This window comes from Rhincodon typus, chromosome 24 (assembly GCF_021869965.1).
Source record: "Rhincodon typus isolate 14 chromosome 24, sRhiTyp1.1, whole genome shotgun sequence".
NCBI lineage: Eukaryota > Metazoa > Chordata > Chondrichthyes > Orectolobiformes > Rhincodontidae > Rhincodon > Rhincodon typus.
Window position 1 is genome coordinate 7,792,235 of NC_063355.1, and position 23,113 is coordinate 7,815,347.

General features: G+C 40.5%; 1 protein-coding gene across 2 annotated transcripts in view; it reads right to left on the bottom strand.

The window, feature by feature from the left end:
* Nucleotides 1–23,113, bottom strand: part of LOC109927702 (paxillin-like) — a 151,982-nt gene that overhangs the window by 70,053 nt on the left and 58,816 nt on the right. Inside the window, exon 1 of one of the 2 annotated variants that reach the window (XM_048611554.1) lies at nt 3,158–3,339. The exons of the other annotated variant lie outside the window; for it this stretch is intronic. Within the exon in view, the coding sequence (XP_048467511.1) occupies nt 3,158–3,200 (43 nt within the window). The 5' untranslated portion in view covers nt 3,201–3,339. Of the gene's footprint in view, nt 1–3,157; nt 3,340–23,113 lie in introns of those variants that run through there. 2 annotated transcript variants of the gene reach the window in all.

Here is a 23,113-nt window from a genome sequence, read left to right on the forward strand (position 1 = left end):
CCACTCATTTTAAAACTATGTCCCCTCGTAATAGCTACCTCCACCCTAGGAAAAAGTCTCTGGCTATCCACTCTATCTATACCTCTGATCATTTTGTACACCTCTATCAAGTCACCTCTCATCCTTCGTCGTTCTAAAGAGAAAAGCCCTATCTCTCTCAACCTTTCCTCGTTAAGACCTTCCTTCCATTCCAGGCAACATCCTGGTAAATCTCCCCTGCACCTTTTCCAACACTTCCACATCTTTCCTGTAATGAGGCGACCATAACTGGATACAATACTCCAGATATGGCCGAACCAGGCTTTTGATCATTGCCAATGTAGCTGTGCAAGACTCCTTGGGGAACAGCAACCATAACATGATGATTTAAAAAAAAATTCTAAGATGGAGAGTGAGGTTGTTGAACCTTAATAAGGAAAACCACGAGGATGAGATGCGAGTTGGCCCTGATAGATTGGGACGAGTTATTTAAAGGGATGTCAGTGGATTGGTAATGGCAAACATTCAAGGAACGCATGGGGAAGCTGCAACAACTGTTTATTTCTGTCTGTTGCAAAAGCAAAATGGGCAAGAGGGCCAGTCCATGGCTTACCATGGAAATGAGATAGTATCCAATCCAAGGAAGAAGCATACAGATTGGCCAAGAAAAATAGATCTGAGGACTGGAAACAGTTTAGAATTCAGCAAAGAAGGACCATGGGATTGATTAAGAAGGGGAAAAATAGAGTACAAAAGTAAGCTTGCAGGGAACATAAATACTGATGCTAAGAGTTTCTATAGGTACGTGAAGAGAAAGAGATTGGTAAAGACAAATGTAGGTCCCCTACAGACAGAAATGGGGAGATGAACAACAGGGGACAAAGAAATGGCTGAGGAACTGAATATATACTTTGGTTCTGTCTTCACAAAAGAGGACAAAAATCAGATACCATAATGGTTGGAGGATGCAGCATTTAGTGAGAGGGAAAAACTGAGGGAGATCAATATTAGTAAAGAAATGGCGTTGGGAAAATTGTTGGGATTGAAGGCCGATAAATCCCCAGGGCATGATAACCTACACCCCAGAGTACTTAAGTAGTTCTAGAAATTGTGGATGCATTGGTAGTCATCTTCCAGGATTCTATAGACTCTGGAACAGTCCCTGCAGATCGGGGGCTGACGAATGTCACTCCAATATTCAAAAAGGGAAGTAGACAGTAAACAGGAGATTATAGATCGGTGAGCCTAACATCGGGTGTGGGGAAAATTCTCAAATCCATTGTCAAGGATTTTATAGCAGAGCATTTAGAAAGCAGTGGTAGGATCAGACAGAGTCAACATGGATTTATGAAGGGGAAACCATGCTTGACAAATTTGTTGGAATTCTATAAGATGTAACTAGTAGAGCTGACAATGTGGAGCTAGTTGATGCAGTATATTTGGACTTTCAGAAAACGTTTCAAAGTCCCACATAAGAGATTAATGTGCAAGATTAAAGCTCATGGGATTGGGGGAAGATGGATAGAAAACTGGTTGGCAGAGAAGAAACAAAGAGTAGGAATTAATGAGTTATTTTCAAATTTGCAGGCATTCACTAGGGGTGCCACAGGGATGGTCCTGGGACCCCAGCTATTCACAATATATATTAATGATTTGAATGAGGGAATAAATGTAACATTTCCAAGTTTGCAGATGATACCAAGTTTGATGGTTGGGTGAACTGTGACAAGGATGCAGAGATCCTTCAGCATGATCTCAACAGGTTGGGTGAGTGGGCAAATCATTGGCAGATGAAGATGAAGGTACTCATGCAGGTGCAGCAGGCGGTAAAGAAGGCAAATGGTATGTTAGCCTTCCTTGCGAGAGGTTTTGAGTACAGAAGCAGGGATGTGTTGTTGCAGTTATACAGGGCCTTGGTGAGGCCACACCTAGAATATTGTGTGCAGTTTTGGTATCCTTTTCTGAGGAAGGATGCTCTTGAGGGAGTGCAGTGCCAGGCTGATTCCGGGGATGGCGGGTCTGACGTAGGAGAGATGGAGTAAGTTGGGATTGTTTTTACTAGAGTTCAGACGAATTGGGGGGGGGGGGGGTGAAATTGGAGGAGTAGGATCTCAGAGACTTCTAAAATACTGACAGGGCTGGACAGGATAAATGCAGGGAGGATGCTCCCGATGGTGGGTGTGTCCAGAGGCAGAGGCAGGGGTCACAGTATGAGGATTCAGGGTAGACGATTTAGGACAGAGATGAAGAGACACTTCTTCACCCAAAGAGTGGTGAGCCTGTGGAATTCACTACCACAGGAAGCAGTTGATGCCAAAACATTGAATGTACTGAAGAGGCGACTAGATATAGCACTTGGGTCGAATAGGATCAAAGGTTATGGAGAGAAGGCAGGATTAGGCTATTGCATTGGATGATCAGCCATGATCACGATGGTGGAGCAGGCTTGAAGGGCCGAATGGCCTTCTCCTGCTCTTATCTTCTACGTTTCTTTGACACCCAATTATCTCATTTACGATGTCTGCTTTAAGAACCCCCACCCCATGCTCTAACAACAATTATCAATATTCCCAAGACAGATTATTCAGTTACCTCATTGCTGTTTGCAGGAGCTTGTTACATGCAGAACGACTTCTGGGTATCAACATTTGAACAGTGACTACTATTCAACAGTTTCAAGTGTTTATTTTTATTTAAACTATTTATTACATCAACCTGTTTACAGGTGGACCTTGAGCTGGTGGAGCTTGAACCCAGTCCCCAATCCAGCGGTAGGGACACTACCACTGTGCCACAAGAGAGCTCTTAAAACGCCTTTAGATATTCTACGTGAGGTTTTGAAAAGTGCTACTGAAATACAAGTTATTTCCTTCTTTTCCACTGATTTAGTTCAGTGTTCAATTGGCTATTTCAGATATAGCAATGGAACTGGACTCCAAAAGTACTTCAGTAGCGATGAAATATTTAGGAACATGAAGTATACTACACAAATACATGTAAGTTATCCTATAATGCAACATAGCATTCTTGTGTGATCTCGCGTTACAGAAAATTACATTATAGGGAAATCGCTACATCTGTGCAGCAGAAAGTTCACATTATTCAAGCAGCATCCACTATTCATCAATCATGTTACAGCCAATTTGTGATAATGGAACATGTATTATAGCGGACCTACCTGTACAATATCTCTCACCAATCAAATCAGCTATAGGCATCATCTTACTTGTAACAATTTTACATACAGTAACAGAGCATTTCCGTGTAGTCAAATCCAGTCTTCGAAATATTGGCTAAATATCTGATCTAGTTTCATGAAGAATATTCACAGATGCTCTTCACCTCTGCTAACTATCTTCCACTCTTCTGATTCTTACTGTTTCTGCACAGTGACTGGCAGTATTTCCACATAATTGTGCAAGGAAGTGGTTAATTTTCATTATGCAACTTACAAACCACAGCAGCAGAACTCTGCATTAGTCCTAAATGAGAGTACTACCAACCAGTTAAATGCCCCCTGGAATTTCTTATACGCCCTGTTAGAATGTCTATAGTCTGGATATTAAATGCTGCACCAAAACCTGGGATGTGCGTAAGCCTCAAATACTAGGACTTCTACTAAAGATTTTGAACTAAAGGTAAAGAGAGGAACTAAATGTCAAAGCGCATAACCTGTTTCCTGAGATACCAGTTAAAACCTTCCTCCTTTGGGTGTTCTGGAATTTTGTTGACAGCAATGACTTAGTGGTTTGAAAGTGACAGAATATTCTGCAAAAGATACTGTAGAGATGGAAACAGACACCACCAGATTTGAAGTGATACATTGAACAAACAGATGCAGAAACGAATAGACTCAGGGCTGTGGGGAGTTAGAGTAAGGATAAAATATACACATATTTGGATGAAATAATAGTTGGCTGAATACACACATAAATAAGGACGATTGTTGACTCAGCAGCACACTTGATACAAAGCATGGTTGACTGAAGGAAACCGGATTGTTTATTGGATATAGACAAGTATGATAAAATTTTCAATAGGTAATGTTTCAGTGATCATTGTACATATTGAAAGAATAAACTTCCTTTAAATCCTTGAAATCTTTCATTGCCTCAGGACATCTTGAAGTGTTTGAAATGAGATGTTCTTCTGCTGTGCATTCACTTTTGAATTGCAGATAGCCCCTCAGCCAATTTGGACATAATGAGACCAGTTAATTGTATTATTTTTTAAAAGCAATGCTGATGAGGCATAAATGTTGGTTGGGAGCCCAGTAAATTCCACTTGTTTTCTTCAAGTTGTTCCATTTATCATTTGATTTGTTCTAATTCTAAGTCTCATCTAAAGAGCTGAGCCTCAGGTTTAAGTGGCACTTGAACACGTAGCCTTCTATCTCAGAAGCAAGATTGCCGCAATTAAACCAATGCTGATTACAGCAGAAGTTGCAATTACAGTGACTGAACTTACTACAAACTTAATGTACAGTGCATACACAAAGGAAATGTGTGGATCTGATTAGCTGCATTCTAGGATATTAAAGGAAGTAGCTACAGAGATAGTGTACCCATCCATAGCAATCCTCCAATAATTCTCAGATTCTGGAAACATCCCAGAGGACTGGAAAACTGCCAGTGTAACACCCTTATTCAAAAAGGAGACAGAAAATAGGTAACTGTAGGTCAGTCAGCTTAATATCATCTATTATTCAGAAAATGTTAGTGTGTATTATAAAAAATGTAATAACAAAGCATTTAGAAATATATAAAATAATCAGAGTCAGAATGACATGAAGAGAACTCATGTCTGATAAAATAATTACAATTCTTTGAGGAGGTTACAAGTAGGATACATAAAGGGAGGCTACATGCTATATATTTGGCAAACGATGGTCAAATAGGGTACTGCACATAAGGATACTTCATCAAGATCCTATGGTATTGGGGTTATTATCTTAGCATAGTTAAAAGGATTTTGCAGCCTCCAAAGAGTGGTCATATCACATCTGAATATGTTAGTTAAAAATATTTATTAGCACGGATAGAGGACTGGCTAACTAACGGAAGTCCGAGTTGCGAGGGGGGGGGGGGGTGGGGTGCATTTTCAGATAGCAATCTAACAGGCAGCCATGAATTTGACATAATACTTTAGCTGAGGTTGAACTACCCAAGTTACATTAATGCTCAGTATGGCTTGCTTTTGTACTCTTCACTCCACTTTATAAAGCTAAGGATTCCATACACCTTTGTAACAACCATCTCCGCTTGGCACATCAGCTTCAAATGATTTGTGTATATATACACTAAAGTTCTCTGTTCATAAACGCACTTTAAAATTGTGCCCAATATATTTTGCCCTCGTAGGTTCTAGCCCAAATGAACTCGAGTTTCAGTGCTTTGTGACCTTGCCTATAACCCAGAATTCCAGTTCAATTCCTATTCTAGAACTTGATGGGCAAGGAAGGTGCTTTCGTAATGCAGTCAAACAGGAGAAATTCCTAGTTAACTATGTGATGGAAGAATGTTGGGAGACACTATCTTATCCATAGATAGCTCCAGACTAGAGTATGCCTGTAACAGTGGCTGTTACAACTTAGACTCCCTGAATGAACTGTAACACATCGCCAGAACCCAAAAATACACTGTGGCCAACTGGATGGCCTTCATGCCACAATGGCCGAGATTCATAATAAACCAAACATCAAACTTAACCTACCTGTCACTCCCCGTTTGTCTATGATTTGAAGAGCTGAATAAAAGCCAAGTTTGTGGGTGAGCCATCTCAAATATTCAGAGCTAGTACATACCGCAATTCAAACACACTCATAGCATAATTCAGGAAATAATACTTATTCAGCAAGGTGTCTGCAAAACTACAGCATACTGTACAGATAAACCATCAAAAGCTTGTAGTTAGTTTTACTAAAATTCTGGTAGACCTTAAAAATCTAATTTTGCAACAGTAATTAAAGGCCATTAGAAAAAAAACAGCAAAGTAGAACATGTCTAAACAACACAGATTATAAATATGGAAGCAATTATATTTTCATAATGAACAAGATAAACAGAGGCAGAAGATTAAGGCTTAGAAATATGCAAGCGGGTCACGGGGTGAAACAGGCACATAACTGGAAACAGAGAAAAGTAGATGTGCCAAGAGCCAAGTAGAATTGACACATCAGTAGTGAAAAACACATGACAAAAGACATTGAACACAAGTTATATTTAACAACCTCACAAAATCATCAATCCTTTTTCAAAGACAACACCAACTACTGACTATTCAAGTCCAATACTGGAGTCCATAAGACTCACATTCAGCAGGATTTAGTTAAATAAATATTAATAATTAGCCTATGTAATAAAAGGATCTATTTCACTTAAGCAAGCACAGTGTGATTCTCTATTCGCATGCCTCTTCACTGAAAGTCATGCAAAATGATGAATGAGAGAGATATGCTTGTTGTCCTTTGATACAGGATTTATTGTTTTCTAATTTCCCAAACTGACTTTTAGTTTTTCCATACAAAGTGATTATCAATAATCTTTCACAATTAAGGAAACTTCATTCCCAACATGCATACCACAAGCACAAACTAATGTCTGCTCACTACACCTTATAAAGTCACTGTGGCATAATATCAATTTGACTGTGTAATAAAAGAGATTGTTGCTCACATGAAGATAGGCTTAAAATTAACTGAGTAAGGCAGAGGGGTGACCCTATAGGAGGTGTATAAAATGATGAGGGGCATAGATAAGATGAACAGCAAAGGTCTCTTCCCCAGGGTGAGTGTGTTCAAAACAAGGTGGCATATTTTTAAGGTGAGAGGAGAGAGAGAGAGCGAGAGAGCGAGAGAGAGAGAGAGCGAGAGAGCGAGAGAGAGAGAGAGAGAGAGAGAGAGAGAGAGAGAGAGAGAGAGAGAGATTTTAAAAAGCCCTGAGGGGCAACATTTTCACCTAGAGGGTGGTTTGTGTGTGGAATGAACTGCAAGAGGAAGTGGTAGATACAGGTACAGTTACAACATTTAAAAAGACACTTGGATAGGTACAAGAATAGAACAAGGTTTACAGGATATGGGCCAAACACAGGCACGTGGGATTAGGTTGTTTGGGAAACTTGTCGACATGGACAAGTTGCACCGAAGGATTCTTTGCATGCTGCACGACTCTATAAACTAAATGTAACATTAATAACAAATGCAAAAAAGACCTGCCCGCGTTTCAAAGAGCCAAATTATGGGATTTCACAGTCCGACCTTGTTCATGATCTATAAAACTTGGACGCCTGCCTGGTATAAGAAAACATTAATTCTTTTTTCTAAAGCAAAAAAGCCAAATATCTTTTCAGACTCTTCTATTACAATGCTCAGAAAGTAACAAAATTACAGAATGTACTTCATAAGTATATTTTTATTGTTTTGTTATCCAAAAATTCCATGAATATAGATTTTAAAATCTATCAATTTTCTTTGCTTGCTGTATTAACGGAGATACAGTAAGGTGACTAAGAGTAATTGAGGAATCAAACAAAATAAAAGCTCCAAGGTTCAACTATTATTACAGCACTGATACTACTCGAGGAGACAAATCAATAAATCTGAGAGTCCAAGCTAAAACCTGAATTAGAAGCAATCCCTGGCTAACAAAGCAGTGTAGTTAATAGTAGTTATGCTGCTGTTACACTGTCCAGCAATGCAGTGGCCCAGGAGAATGGAAAACGTTCTCATCTTTACAAATGTCAAATGCCAATAATTAGGAAGTCAATGGCATCAGTTATTCTAATAGTCATCAACATTATCTCATTGAAACACAAGTTCCATTGCCCTCACTGTATATAATTACAGATTTAAGTGTAAAATCCTGTGTTCCTATTGTTCGCCAACTCAAATTTTGTATAATTTTCCATGTCCTTGGTATAAACTGTATGTTTTCTTATGTTTATTTTAAACTCCTGCACTCTTAATCGTGTAAAATGAAAGAATAGAATATTGCAACAACCATTTGAACAGCCTGGGTGCCACGTCAGTTCATAGGCAAAACATACAGTACTGATAGGTTCTTCGTTTATATTGAAGCTTACCTCCATATGGAGGCTGATGGTGTAAGTGCGTGTCTGAAAACTATTTGTAGCCAACTGCATCTTGGCTCACAGCCCAAGTTAACTGCTGTCTGGAATCAATACGGATTTTCCTTTTCAGCTTCGTTTCTCATGTTTCTTTATATTAACTCTTGTTGTGTATAATCTCCAATCAGATCATTTCTTTCTGATCAGTGAAAATTTGACTTCTACAGAGACCTGGAGACCATGGTTCCTGGTTTTTAGAAATTGCTTTATAAAGTTGCAGATTAATTGCACAAAGGAGCACAGGAAACTCTTTCAGATAACATGAAATTATTGAAAAGGAAGAGGAGAGCAAGGCAGAGGTCAGGAAATGAGAGTGCGGAATAGATTGTTTCAAGGGTCTAGTAGCTAGTGACATCATTCCAAATACATTCAAATGGAACAGAAAAAAAATTTGCAAAACCAAGATGCATCGAACCATTATTTGTTACTATGTTAAGCAAATACTGCATAGCAGCAGTGAGTGAAAATCTCACATTATTATTTTAAAATTGGGTATTTTTCTGGATAAATAATGAAAGGCTTAGACAAGCAAGCTGTTTGGCCTCCAAAACAATGGGGTTTCTGTTGAATAAATAGATTAATATCCACTATTATGAGCAGACTAAAAAGAATTGAGCCCAATATTGGGAGCACATATACATAGAGTCAGAGATGTACAACATGGAAACAGACCCTTTGGTCCAACTCATCCAGGCTGAACAGATATCACAAATTAATCTAATCCCGTTTACCAGCATTTGGCTCATATCCCTCTAAACCTTTCTTATTCATGTACCCGTCCAGATATCTTTTAAATGTCGTAACTGTACCAGCCTCTACCAGTTCCTCTGGCTGCTCATTCCATACACGCACCACCCTGTGTGAAAAAGTTGCCCCTTAGGTCCCAAGCTACACAAATCACACAAAATCCGGTGAAACATATAGGCAAGTGTGTCCACATGCCAGATGCTTCAGTCAGATCCTCCAACCTTGTAGTCTCACTCAACATAAATCTTGCACTGTAGATTCTCAGTAGCTGTGCATTCTTAGGTTTTGGGGCTAAAACAGCAAAATTTCAGTAGCCTTTAGTGCATATTTAAAGTATTTTGGCTGCCCACTGCAAAATATCTTGACTACAGCTCACCTTATAACTGAAAGTTTTCTAATCAAGTACATGAGCATGGCCACACCAAAGTATCTAGACGCTTTTGATTGTGACCTCAATCCTAGATATATTGTTACACTTGAGGGCACTCTTACGCGCCAATTCCTATCACTTGATGACAATGATATACAGTCGGGATTGCAAGGGGAAGTAGGCAGGTCATTTCAGTCTGAATTCCAAATCATATAGTGTCTTAGCGAAAATTTGTAGCTTGGGTTGTGGATGCAGTTGCTCTTTAGCTCGCCGAGCCAGTTGTTCTGTGGTGTGCAAACATTTCGTTAGCCTTCTAGGCAACGTCATCAGTGCGACCTCTGATTGAAGCATTGGTGTTCTGCTTCCTTCCAGATGTATATGATCCTCTGGTGTGATGGTCTTGTTGCTTCCTGTTCTGTTGTTTTAGCAGCGGTCTGTATATGGGGTCTACTTCTATGTGTTTGTTAATGGAATCCCCTGTTGAGAACCAGGCTTCCAAAAATTCCCTTGCGTGTCTGGTGTTTGCTTGTTCCAGTATGGTCACTTTGTCCCAGTTGAACTGATGGCCCTCAATTACACAAAGTAAAAAGACATGACCAATATTCACTTGCCTCAATACACACAGACAATGAGGGCCATCAGATCGACTGGGACAAAGTGACCGTACTACTACAAGCAAACACCAGAAATGCAGGGGTATTTTTGGAAGCCTGGTTCTCAACAGGGGATTCCATTAACAAACATATCAAAATACACCCATATACAGACTGCTGCTAAAACAACAGAACCGGAAGCGACAAGGCCATCACACCAGAGGATCATATAAATCTGGAAGGAAGCAGAACACCAATGCTTCCATTAGAGGTCACACTGACTGTGTTGCCTAGAAGGGTAACAAAACAGCTGCACACCACAGAAAACCAACTCGGCAAGTTAACAAACGACTGAATTCATATAGGGGGCTAGTGAGGGCAACAGCTTCGTGCATTTTGATTCTGTTACCAGAGTCCCTGCTCCGACGTGCAAATATTGAAATAGTTCTGCAATCTAGTAAGTGTCATCAGCAGTTACAGCAAGTAGAAATCAAGGAGGTGGCAGATCTTGGCCACAACCGTGAGTGTTTGATCATAACCACAGGATGTGACTCGATCCCCAGGTATCGGTTGAATCATAAACTTCAGTTTTAAAATGTTGTTTCACCTTAACCAGCCTGTTAATCTGCCTTTGCTCCTCACAGGTGTTATTGCTTATTTGTAGCACTTTAATTTGAAATTCAGTTGAATTCTAATTTGCTAATTCAGCCCAATGCTACGGCACATATCCAAATGTTGATAGGGAGCAGTGGTATGATGCCAGTATTCAGCAGTAGGTAAATACAACAGTGTAATTTACACTTTTACAGTGCTTTTAACATTACAAAATGTTCAAAGTGCACTAGAGAAAGGCTAATTGAAAAGTCAGCAGGTAACATTCATGCCATATAACTGCCAGGTAATGACCATCTCAAACAAGAGAAATTCTAGTCATCACTTTTAACAGCATCATGTGGCGCAGTGGTAGTGACCTCAGCCCTGGACCGAGAGCCCGGGTTCAAGCCCCATCTGCACCAGAGGTGTATAATAAAATCTCTGATTAGAAAAATAAGTTAAATTTTTTTTTAAAAATCATCTTAAGGGTTACTCTTAATTGGACTGAAGCTGAACTGGACCAACACACCAATACAGTGGCAGCAAGAACAAGCCAGAGACCATGATGAATGGAATACCTCCAACCCCTCAAACGCTGTACCATCTACAGGGCTTCACTCATGTGATTGGAACAGTAATCTGGCTGGGTGCAGTTGCAGCAGCTTTTGAGAAGTTAGTACCAACTATGTGCATGATCTGCAACCCTGGATTCAATATCTACTCTTCCATCAAAAATGAAAGAGTTACAGGAAGCATTAGATTCTTTCAACAATACCTAACTCTAACTTCTACCACTAAGGTAGATGAATGCAGTAATATCAAAGGAATGCCAGAGGCTTCAAATTCTCCACCAATCTCTCACCATTCTGATTTGGGCCTAGTTCTTTCTCACTGATGCCTCAGAAGGAAGATGTTTACCACAGATTCCCAGGGTAAGGACAAAGGAGCAAGCGAAAAAGAAAGATAAAAGAAACAGAGAGGTTGTAAGCAATTGGAGTAAATTTGTGAAAGGCAGAGGTGGTGGAAGAGAGAAAGTAAAAGGATATCGAGAAACAGCACTTTTTAAAAAAAAACAGAATCTGCATCAGACATCGGCAGTCAACCATTAATTAGTCAACCTGCTGGTCAGTCTGGGGTTAATGATGGGTTGCATACCTTGACTTTCTTCTTATTCGTGTGGCTTTAGCCTTCATCACTGCCTGGTTTCAAAGCCAGCCACAACTTTGTAAAATTAGGTTACTTAGCTTTGACAGTCGACAGCAGTAGTTTTTAACCAGTGTGCCACGGCAAGGAGAGAAGCGTACCATGGGATTTTCAGGCAGCAGCGCTGCTGGACCCGAGTGAGCATCGAGGCAGTGTCTGTGCTTCTGATCTCCTTCAGAGCCTTAATGTGTATTTTTGAAGTCAGTATCTGCTGAAATTCATCACCACGTGTGTGTAGGACAAAGAAAATTTCTTTGGTTATGCACCATGCATGCACAGGACCAAACATTTGCTATGAGCATGCACAGAAAGTGTGACATGGAATTGTTTGTCTCATTGAAATGTGCCTTGATACTGAAACATTTAGGAACCATTGGTCTAATGCATTCTTCCCAGCTACTGAGGTCAAAATCAATCTATTTCAAGCAGGGGCTCAAGGAATTTCAGAAACATTTGTACTGACAACCCTGCGATCATAACCTATTCATCAGCTGAGAATAGAAACAGCACAAAGAAAATGGTCAGGATTCTAATGTTGTAGCCTGCCCACTGCAATTGCCATGTAAGCAAATACACCACTCAGGTTGTCTGTCTGCACTTCCTGGAACGTGATCTCACTTGTGCAACATTCCATCCAGGTAAAATCTAGAATTTACCATGAGCAGCGCTGAATGGCGTAACTCCATCTTGGTTTTGGCAGAAGAACCATTATCTTATCTTATCAGGATTCAGATGCAATCCAAGGACTCAACAGACTTATTCAAACAGTTCTTCAGGACAGGATAACAGAGTCATCCACATACTGGAGGTCTACTATGGTCATGCACAAGTCTTGTTCTTTTCAGCCTTTGGAGGTTGAAGAGCCTTCAATGAAATCTGTACTCAATTTGGACCCTAAATGGGATGGTAGCTTTAAAGTTGGAGAAAGTACAAGCATGCAACTTTGCTTGATGTCAATTCTGTTGGGAAAAGCATCAATTGCCAATCTGTTGTAGAGAACAACAGTAGTCATTTCTTCATTGAATAGCCTCACAACCCTTGATTATTTCTGTGGACAGCTAGTGTGGCCCAGGATCTTCCAAATAGCGTCCTAATTCTCATACAGTATAAAAGGTAGTTCCCATTTACATTGGTATTCTTGCAAGTGCGCTGATTAATAAAAGACAAATAATATCGACAAAATGTGTTATTTTCAGCATGCTCAAGTTCTGTACTACCAGACACTGAAATTATGTGAAAATTGGTGTTAAGCTCTAGAGGGATGATGAGCAGGGGAGATTGAAAACAAGCTTCACACTGCAAGAAGCAAATGGATACAATAGGAAATTACATCAGGTAACAACCCGATGAACCTGCAATATAAAAAAAGTGCAGAGACTAAAGATTGGTGGTGTAATGAACAGTAAAGAAGCTTGCCTCAGAGTACAGCAGTAACTGGATCACATGGGCCAATTGGCCGAGGAGTGCTAGATGGTACAAGACAAAGTTGCTGGAAAAGCTCAGCAGGTCTGGCAGCATCTGTGAAGGAAAAAAACTTCCTTCCGGTGACCCTTCCAGACCCGAAACGTTAACTCGGTTTTTCCTTCACAGATGCTGCTAGCCCTGCTTTGCTTTTCCAGCAACTTTGTTCTTGTTCCTGATTTACAGCATCCGCAGTTCTTCCGGTTTTTATTGAGTGGCAGACGGTGTTTAGCTTAGATCATTGAGAGGTGCTGCATTTTGGTAGGACAAATCAGGGCACGACTTACGATAGGGCCCTAGGGACTGTTGCCAAACAAAGAGACCAAGGGGTGCAGGTACATAGTTCCTTGAAATGGAGTCGCAGGTAGACAGGGTGGTGGAGAAGGCAACTGGTACATTTGCCTTCATTGGTCATTGCATTGAGTATAGGATCTGGGATGTCATTTTGCAGCTGTACTGGACATTGATGAGGTCACTTTCAGAATACTGCGTTAAATTCTGCTCTCCTTGCTACAGGAGAGATGTTGTTAAACTTGAAAAAAATCAGAAAAGAATTACCAGGATGTTGCCGGGATTGGAGGATTTTACAGGGAGAGGCTGAATAGGCTGGGGATTTTCTCCCTGGAGTATCGGAGGCTGAGGGGTGACTTCATAGAGTTTTATAAAATCATGAGGGGCATGGACAGGTCTTTTTCCTAAGGTGGGGGAGACCAAAACTAGATTTAACGTAAGAGAGGAAAGATTTAAAAGGGACCTGAGGGGCAAAATTTTCACACAGAAAGTAGTGCATGTATGGAATGAACTGCCAGAGGAAGTGATGCAGGTAGATACAATTACAACATTTAAAAGACATGTGGATGGGTACATGAAAAGGAAAGGTTGAGAGGGATATGGGCCCAATGCTGACAAATGGGCCTCGATCAATTTAGAATATTTGGGGAGCATGGCCAAGTTGGACCAAGGGGTTTGTTTCCGAGCTGTATAACCCTATGACTTAAAATATTGGGACTACTGTTTTGAGAAAATGAAATTAAGGGAAATTAATTTTACTTAAAATTATGAAAAGATTGGACAAAAATAGCAGGAAACTCATTATTTAAATAATTGTGGAGTTGAGGATAAGATGGCATTCATATTTAGGGGTTTGGTGGGATGCAATAAGGAGACACAAGGCATGGCCAGGTGAAAAGAGAACAACGATGTGACTTATTGATAGTTTAAAAATGTCAAAAATTAAAATAAAATCTCAAAGAATGACTGGAACATAGGTATGGAGCATTAAGCAAAATTGTTTGTGTTGAAACCTTGGATTATAAAAATTAGCAGTGGAGATTTAGGTATGGCAAGCTGGGGACGGTGATGCACAAGACAGGCAAGGATCTACATGTATTTCAAGTTTCCCACACCAACAATGCAAGGTCTTATCACAGATTGTGAGAAAACCAGTAAGTGACGGGTTTAATCATTAACAAAAGGTGTCCAAACACGCAAGTGTCTGAGGCAGCCATTTCAAGGCTGTAACACAGCTCTAGTTCAAAGGGCATTTACAAAGTACTTTTATCATAATACCCAAAATCCTTGGTTCGGTTACAGCCTGTAACTCATCCATTACTATAGTTGGTTCACTCACTAGGCCAAAAGAAAGCATTCTGCAACTTAATTTTTTTTCCATTCACAGGATGAGGATGTCGCTGATTAGGCAAGCATCTATTGTCCTTCCCTAATTGCCCCAGAGGGCAGTTATGAATCAAACACATTGCTGTGGGTCTGGAGTCACGGGTAGGCCAGACCAGGTAAAGATGGCAGTTTCCTTCCCTCAAGGACCTTCTGAACCAGATGGGTTTTTCCTGAATGCAATGGAATCCAGTCATCATTATATTATATTGAATTCAAATTCCACCATCTGCCATAGCGGGATTTGAACCCAGGTCCCCAGAACGTTACCTGGGTCTCTGGATTAACAATCCAGCGATAATACCACTAAACCATTGCCTCCACTGAAATGAAAGGATGAAAAAATTCTGAGAGATCATTGATTCAGCTCTGGTGTTGATGAAAAATTGTGGGAAAAGGCAGAATTAAACCTCACAATAAATTAATCTCCACAGACTTAACAAGGATAGCAGTTTACGAAAAGAAATAAACACTAGCCTAGCCAGCGACATCCATATCTCATGAATGAGTAAAATGAAACACAGCATTATGCCTGGCTTTTCAGCAAAATCATAGTGCACTAGTAAAATAACTAAGAGGTACCACATCTTCTTGAATTGATTGATGTATCCAGTCATGCAATTATTTTGCTCCTTTGTCAAGGATATCAGCTGGAAAATTCATTTTGAACTGTATTTCTATAGGATGTAATACAGTTCTTTGCAGGTTTGTCATTGGTGGCATTTACAGCAAGGAAAAAAAATTGAGTCAGTGGATAGCCCAGTTTTGGATTCAAAGAAATTCATGATTTTGTCACAAGTGGTTCAGAGGTGAGGGTAGAAGGAACAATTCTCAAGTAACTTTAAATATTGAAAATTTCTAATGCATTTTTGGGGCTGTAGAATTAATAGTTACATAAAAAGTTTCTTCAATCAATAACAGACCATATCCAATCATCAACTCATATTTGGTGAAAGAATGACCTACTGTGAGGGTGCACATTCAATTTCTAAGAAACATTATTTCGAACATCTTCTTGAAAGCTAGAGCTAGAGCTAATGCTAATTGCTATTCATTACACTTTGTCAGGATACTGCGCCTAGTAAGATATTAAGACTTGAGGCCAAGTGTTCCTTTATCTGGTTGTGGTTTTACTCAGAGCTAGCAATGTACAATTCTGTGCGAGGACAGTACTGTTTTTGAGGTGTGTATAATTCTTATTAGCAGATTCACACCATTAAAAAGGGGTTAACATTGTGTTTGCAAACTAGTTGTTTTCTCTGGTCGAAAGAAAAATGTCTTGCTGAAAAGTAACTTCAAACCTAATATTCTGCATTAATCCCATACATTTTGAACCTTGCTCTTTCAAAAGGATGGAAAACGTGTTTATCCTCCAGGATGATAATGGAATAATACTTCAACGTAAAGAGGAAAAGTTGGGGGACCGAAATCAGAACTGACACTAGGACAATAGCCAGAAAGGCTAGGTGCCAAGTGCCCCATCGCTTTTGCCTCCAGCCTTCACATTTAAGAATGCAGAAGGATCTACTGAGCTGAACATGAATGAATGTCTGTGAGATTTGATAAATGGGGTGTACTCATCAAGAGATAGGACAAGGCAGCTGTTGAATAAGTCAATTGAAATTGCAGTAGAATGATGGATCTGAGAGATGAGACTCAGAAGGAGCTCAAAATCCAACTCTTTTCACTCTGACCTTGGAAACAACCACACAATCCAAACTCCCACTCTTCTCTAAATTTTTTGAGCATGTTGTCAGCTTTCAAATCTGTGCCAATGTTCCCTACAACTTTGTATTTCTTTAATCAGGTTTCCAAACCTGTTACAGATGTAATCCACATCACCTGTGACATGAGCCTTTTCCACTCTCTTAAACCACTCTGTAGCCATTGTTGTGGTTGGCTACAATTTATCAAGTCTAACCTCGGTAGCTTCCTCTGATCTAGTCGTTTGCAACCGGATCATCAACAGCATAAACTTTCCACCTTTGCATTGTTACCTTTGGAATCTCTACACATCTGCCATTGGTCCATTCTTCTTCCTCAACTTTATATTGTTACTTGACATCATTCCAAAAAAAAAAATTATCTTCCAGCTGCTGCTGATGGTACCCAGCTGTACCTAGCCACCAGCACTCACAACCCCTCCATTGCTCCAGCGTTGTCAAACAACTTCAGACTTGGGTGTTCAAATATTTCTTTTATGTTCAGGCTAATGAAATGCTGGCTCTTATTTCAAAGGGGTTGTAGTATATGGGTGAGGAAGTCCTACTGTAACTGTACAAAGTGCTGGCAAGACCACATCTGGATAGTATGACTTTGTTGTAGTTTCGGCTCAATTAAGTTTTGTCCCCTTATTTTAGAGAAGGTTCAAAGATTATTCTGGTATGGAGGAACTGTCTTCTGAGTAAAGGTTAGACAGGTTGCGACTCTGCTCATTGGAATTTAGAAGAGATGATATCATTGAAACATATAGGATTCTTAAGAGGCTTAATAGGGTAAATGCTAAGAGGATGCTTCCCCGTGGGAGAATCTAGGGCCACAGGGAATAATCTCAAAATAATGAAGCACCAGTTTAAGATTTCAGATGTGGAGAAATTCCTTCTCTCAGATGAAATTTGACATGGTGGGATTCAAACTCGGGTTCCCAGAATATTACCTGGATTTATGGATTAACAGTCTGATAATACTGCTACATTATTGCCTCCCATTTCTAGATTCAACTCTTAAAATGTTCTACTGGTCATGTTTCATCATTCAGACTTTGCAAATTTCAGTTCATCCAAAATTCTACTGCTGCACCTCTCTCACAAGACCCAGTTAACCATTCAAATTACCTTTGCCTTGAAAGCTTTTCACAGCTGTTCTGCTCCACATATTATCCAATCTATAATCTCTACTGTTACACAAAAAACTGAATTTTTCTAGTTCTGGCTTCTTACGCATCTCATCACATTTCATTCCCAACACTGTTGGCAATGTTTTCCGTAACCATGGCCCAATGCTATGAACTTTCACCCCAAAATCACCAGGCCTTTCTTCCCCAAAATTTCTTTCTCCAATCAACCCTCTGATGTCATCTTCGTATTTTTTCCCTCCAGTACTACTTGTAAATATTTAAGATTCATTAAGGGTGCTTTTTACCTTTCATTGGACATGGGTGTCATGGGCAAAGCCAGCATTTGTTGCCCATCCTTAACTTTGCCTGAAAGGTAGTGATCAGCCATCTTCTTAACAAGTTGGAGCCCATTTAGAACATAGAACATAGAAGAATACAGCACAGTACAGGCCCCTCGGCCCACAAAGTTGTGCCAAACTTTTACCCTAAACCTAAGGTCTATCTCACCTCCACCCCTACCTTATACTATAATCCGTATGCCTGTCTAATAACCACTTAAATACCCCTAATGAGGTCGACTCCACTACCGTCTCCGGCAATGCATTCCACGCCCCTACCACTCATTTTAAAACAATGCCCCCTTGTAATAGCTACCTCCAACCTAGGAAAAAGTCGCTGGCTGTCCACACTATCTATATCTCTGATCATTTTGTACACCTCTATCAAGTCACCTCTCGTCCTTCGTCGTTCTAAAGAGAAAAGCCCTAGCTCTCTCAACCTTTCCTCCTAAGACCTTCCCTCCTAAGACCTTCCCTCCATTCCAGGCAACATCCTGGTAAATCTCCTCTGCACTTTTTCCAACACTTCCACATCTTTCCTGTAACGAGGTGACCAGAACTGGACAAAATACTCCAGATGTGGCCGAACCAGGGTTTTGAATAGCTGGAGCATAACTTCTCGGCTCTTGAACTCAATCCCTTTATTAATGAAAGCTAACACATCATACGCCTTCTTAACAATTCTATCCACATGGGTGGCAGCTTTCAGGGAACTGTGGACATGAACCCCAAGATCCCTCTCCTCTTCCACACTGCCAAGAATCTTTCCATTACACCCACAGGACTCCTGGGCAAGACAGTTTGGGACTTTGACCCAATGACAGTGAAGGAACAGCGATATAGTTCCAAGTCTGGGGGCTTTTGGCATGGTAAGCAACTTGCAGGTGGTGACGTTCCCTTGCATCTCGTGTCCTTGACCTTCCAGGTGAAAGAATTGTGGGTTTGGAAGGTGCTGTCAAAGGAACCTTGGCAAGTTGCTGCAGTACACCTTATCGATGGTACACACTGATGCACAAGGGCAGCAGTGGTGAAGTGAGTGAATGCTTAAGTCAATCAATTGAGGTGCTTTGTCCTGTGTAATGTCCATGGTCTTCAGTTGTTTCTTGTATCAGATGGAGTGAATCACATTGGCTGGCAACCAGCATCTGCGATGTTGGGGACCTCAAGAGGTGGTTGAAATAAGTTGTCCAATTGGTACTTCTGGCAGAAGATGATTACAAATGCTTCAAGCGTTTACCTTTGCACTTATGTGATGTACTCCCTCATCATTAATGGTGGGGATACATGTGCACCACCCTCCTCCTATTAGTTACACAAATATTCACCACCATTCACAATTCAATGATAAAGGCTGCAGAGCTTAAATCTGACCTAATAGTCATGGGATTGTTCAGCTTTGTTTATTACTTGCCTATCTCCCTCTCCCTCCACATTTGGCATGCATTTTGTTTTGTGTTTGTAGTATTACTAGGTTGACAACTCATTTTAGTAATGCTCCATGCATGTCTGCATTGAATCAGGACTGCCCCTTGCCTGATTATCAGAGTAAATAATGAAAAGTCACTGCTCTCAAAAAATTCTCTCTGCTTTCTTCCCATAAACACTGCTGAGTTTCTTCAGCAATTTCTGTTTTTGATCGATCTTTTAGCTTTATGGTCACAGCAGAGTGAAGGAAACGTCAGACCACGAGGTTACAGAATGTGATTAAATACAATCCTACTGCTGTTGGTGGCCCATAGCGCTTCATGCCTCCCCCAGTTTTGAGGTGGCAGATCAATTCTGGATTATCCCATCAAACACAATGGTGGTAACACAAAATATGATGGAGGTATGCTCAGGGTGAAGCCAGGATTGCATCTTCATACAACCTGTGTGCGGTGGTCACTCTTAGTTGTGCTGTCATGGACAAAGGCACCTGCAGCAGTAGATTGGCGAGGACAAGTTCAAGCAGGTTTTTCCCCTTATTGGTACCTTCACCACCTACTGCTGACCCAGGCTACAACTATGCCCTTTAAGATTCATGAGTTCAGTCTGTTGTGCATTATGAGGCCACTCTGGATGACGGACATTGAAGTCATCACCCAGAGTACATTCTTGCCCTGTAGTTACCCTCAGCGATTCCTCCATGCCGCGTCCAATGTCAAGTACTGACTTATACTGAAGGAGGGTTCCAGGCACTAATCAGCAGGAGGTTTCCTTCCCCACATTTGAAATGATGCTGCGAGACTTCATGTGGTCTACAGTCAAGGTGAAGACTCTCAAGGCAACACTTTCCTGACAGTGTACCATTGCCTCTGCTAGATCTGTCCTGCCCTTGGGACAAGATTGATCCAGGGATTGTCATGATCCATCTCAGAAGTTAGCTGTAATGATTTGGTTAGAAACGCTGTCAGGCTGTTGTTTCACTTGTCTGTGGGACAACTCTCCAATTTGGCACAAGCCCCCAGGAGGAATTAGGGGTCGACAGGACCGAGTGTACCAATGTCGCTTCAGATGCCTGAGTCAAACCAGTTTCTTTTTGATTTTTCTGTAGCAGTTTGGTACAATTGACTGAATTATTGGGCCATTTCAGAAGGCATTTTTGTTATTGCTCAATATATTGTTTCAACAATCAGGAATTCTGCACAGTATTAAAGCAATTCATAGCTTGCTAATCAAGAACTCTGCATGCATAGACACATTATTGGTGGTTTTCATAGACAACATCAACATATTCGCTGTGGAACAAGACAAAAACTGAAATAATGGTACAATAAGTGTCTTTTTTGATCAGTCATATTTGTGGAAGTAAGTTTGCCATTGGTCTAGGTTTTACTCCGGTGAGATAGAAGTCCATTTGCACCATATAAAGCATATTATTGTTAACACTTGCGTCAATAGGCAGCCTGTTCTTGCCCTTAGTATATGAAAAAACCAGCTGCATTCCATCTCTTATCTAAAATCAAATTTTGTACACTGCCAAATCAACCACACCTATCACAAATTCCACCGCTGCACTTCCGAGCACTGTGCATGTATTGCTTGTCAATGCATGCAAGGCATATGAGGCAAGTTAATGTGACCTACAGCCTCGAGGGACAGGCAGTGAGAGTAGAGAAGAACAAGAAGGCAGAAGCCAAATATCCTTATACACAAGACAAACAGGAAAAAAACTTGAATGATAGAGAAAGAAAAGGATGGCTTGGCAGATCCAAGTGTCTATACAGACAGGATATGTGTTGCACATGACATCCCTTACATCAACAGAAACTGTGCTCGTCATCAGATAGATACCAGTAAGGTTTCATCCATGCCAAACCCTGTTCCTTTTTCTGAGCTAATTCTGCCTTTGGAGTCTGCACCTCAGCAGGTTTGTTCAGAAAGATAACCCCGTTGAACACATTTCAACAAGTTAATCTATCACCACTTTTCTCATCATGTCCAATTATTTTACCTTGATAAGAAGTGCTGTAAAACAGCAGACCAGAGAAAACGCTAACGCGCCACAATTAGGTTAGATTTGCCGTATGCATTCATGTTGCTAGTCAAGACCACTATGCAAAAAAATGTTTGGAGCCTTCTATGATCACAGTTTAAATTTAGCTCATATATCATTTAGTTTTTATGCAGCCATGAAATCTTATATTCAGGTAAAATCTCAATGTGCAAGGCATCAACCTCCTGCTTAAGCAGTTGGGACAGTACTCTGCTCTCATACAGGCAAATAATGAACACTATCCATTACAAAAGTTCTAATGGTACAGCAATATTCATAAGCAAAGCGGCTGATTCGTCAACAAAAACTGAGTAAGAGTAGGGAATAAGAATCTCCAAACACAAAGTAGTGGTGCAATATAAAGCATAGATACAGCTGCAAAGCAGCTAACTGGGAAGTTATTCGTATTCCAGGCATTCAGTGGCTACATAAGTATTTTGTTTAACACAACAGCATAAAACATGCAAATGTGTACATACGTCAGAGGAAGAAATTAATAGAAACAAAAATCGAAAGGACTGCGGATGCTGTAAATCAGGAACAAAAACAAAGTTGCTGGAAAAGCTCAGCAGGTCTGGCAGCATCTGTGAAGGAAAAAACAAAGTTAACGTTTAGAGTCTGGTGACCCTTTCTCCTCTGAAGAAATTAAGAGGAGGTTTTCACAGTTGCTGCAAGCTTATTCAGAACGAGGTTAGAAATCACATGGCACCAAGTTATAGTCCAATAGGTTTATTTGAAATCACAAGCTTTTGAAGTGCTGCCCCTTCATCAAGTGAAGTGAAGAAAAACACAGACTCAGAATTTACAGGCAGAGTTCAAGAGATCATACAAATGGTGTGAGTGGAATGCCGACAGGCTGAATAATAAATCTCTGCAGGTGATCAACAGCGTCAGATGGTGTGAGTAAAGTGTCAACAGCTGAATAGTAAGTGAAGGGGATGACCTAAATTCCAGTTAATTGAGGCAGAGAGATAAGTACAAAAAATTAAAAATAAGGTGGTGCTGGAGACAAACCAAACAGCTGAAATAGCATGATAGGTATAAGACTTGCATGCCAAGGATCTAACCAAAATTACAAGTTCACAAAACTGTACAAACTAATTAAGGTAGAGAAATGATAAGCTATCAAAGTGATGGTGTTAAAACAGAAAGGAAGATTTTACAGATACAGACCAGTATGGTGGGGTTACATATCGCATGACATGAACCCAAGATCACGATCGAGGCCGTCTTCACCGGTATGGAACTTGGCTATCAGTTTCTGCTCAGCGATTCTGCGTTACTGTGCATCTCGAAGGCTGCCTTGGAGGCTGAATATTCCCTCCCAGTCGGAGAACACTTCAGTGATTCAGAACATTCAGTCTCCAAACTTCGGGTAAGTGTCCTCCAAAGTGGCCTTTGAGATACTCAACAATGCAGAATTGCAGAGCAGAAACCGATAGCCAAGTTCCACACCCATGAAGACGGCCTCAAACATGATCTTGGGCTCATGTCACACTACATGTAACCCCACCATACTGTCCTGTATCAGTAAAATCTTCCTCACTGTCTCGTTTTAACACCATCACCTTGATAATTTATCATCTCTCTACCTTAATGACAAGTAGTTTCGCTATAATGCGAGATAACAAGGTGTAGAGCTGGATGAACACAGCAGGCCAAGCAGCATCATAGGAGCAGGAAGGCTGACGTTTCGGGCCTAGACCCTTCTTCAGAAAT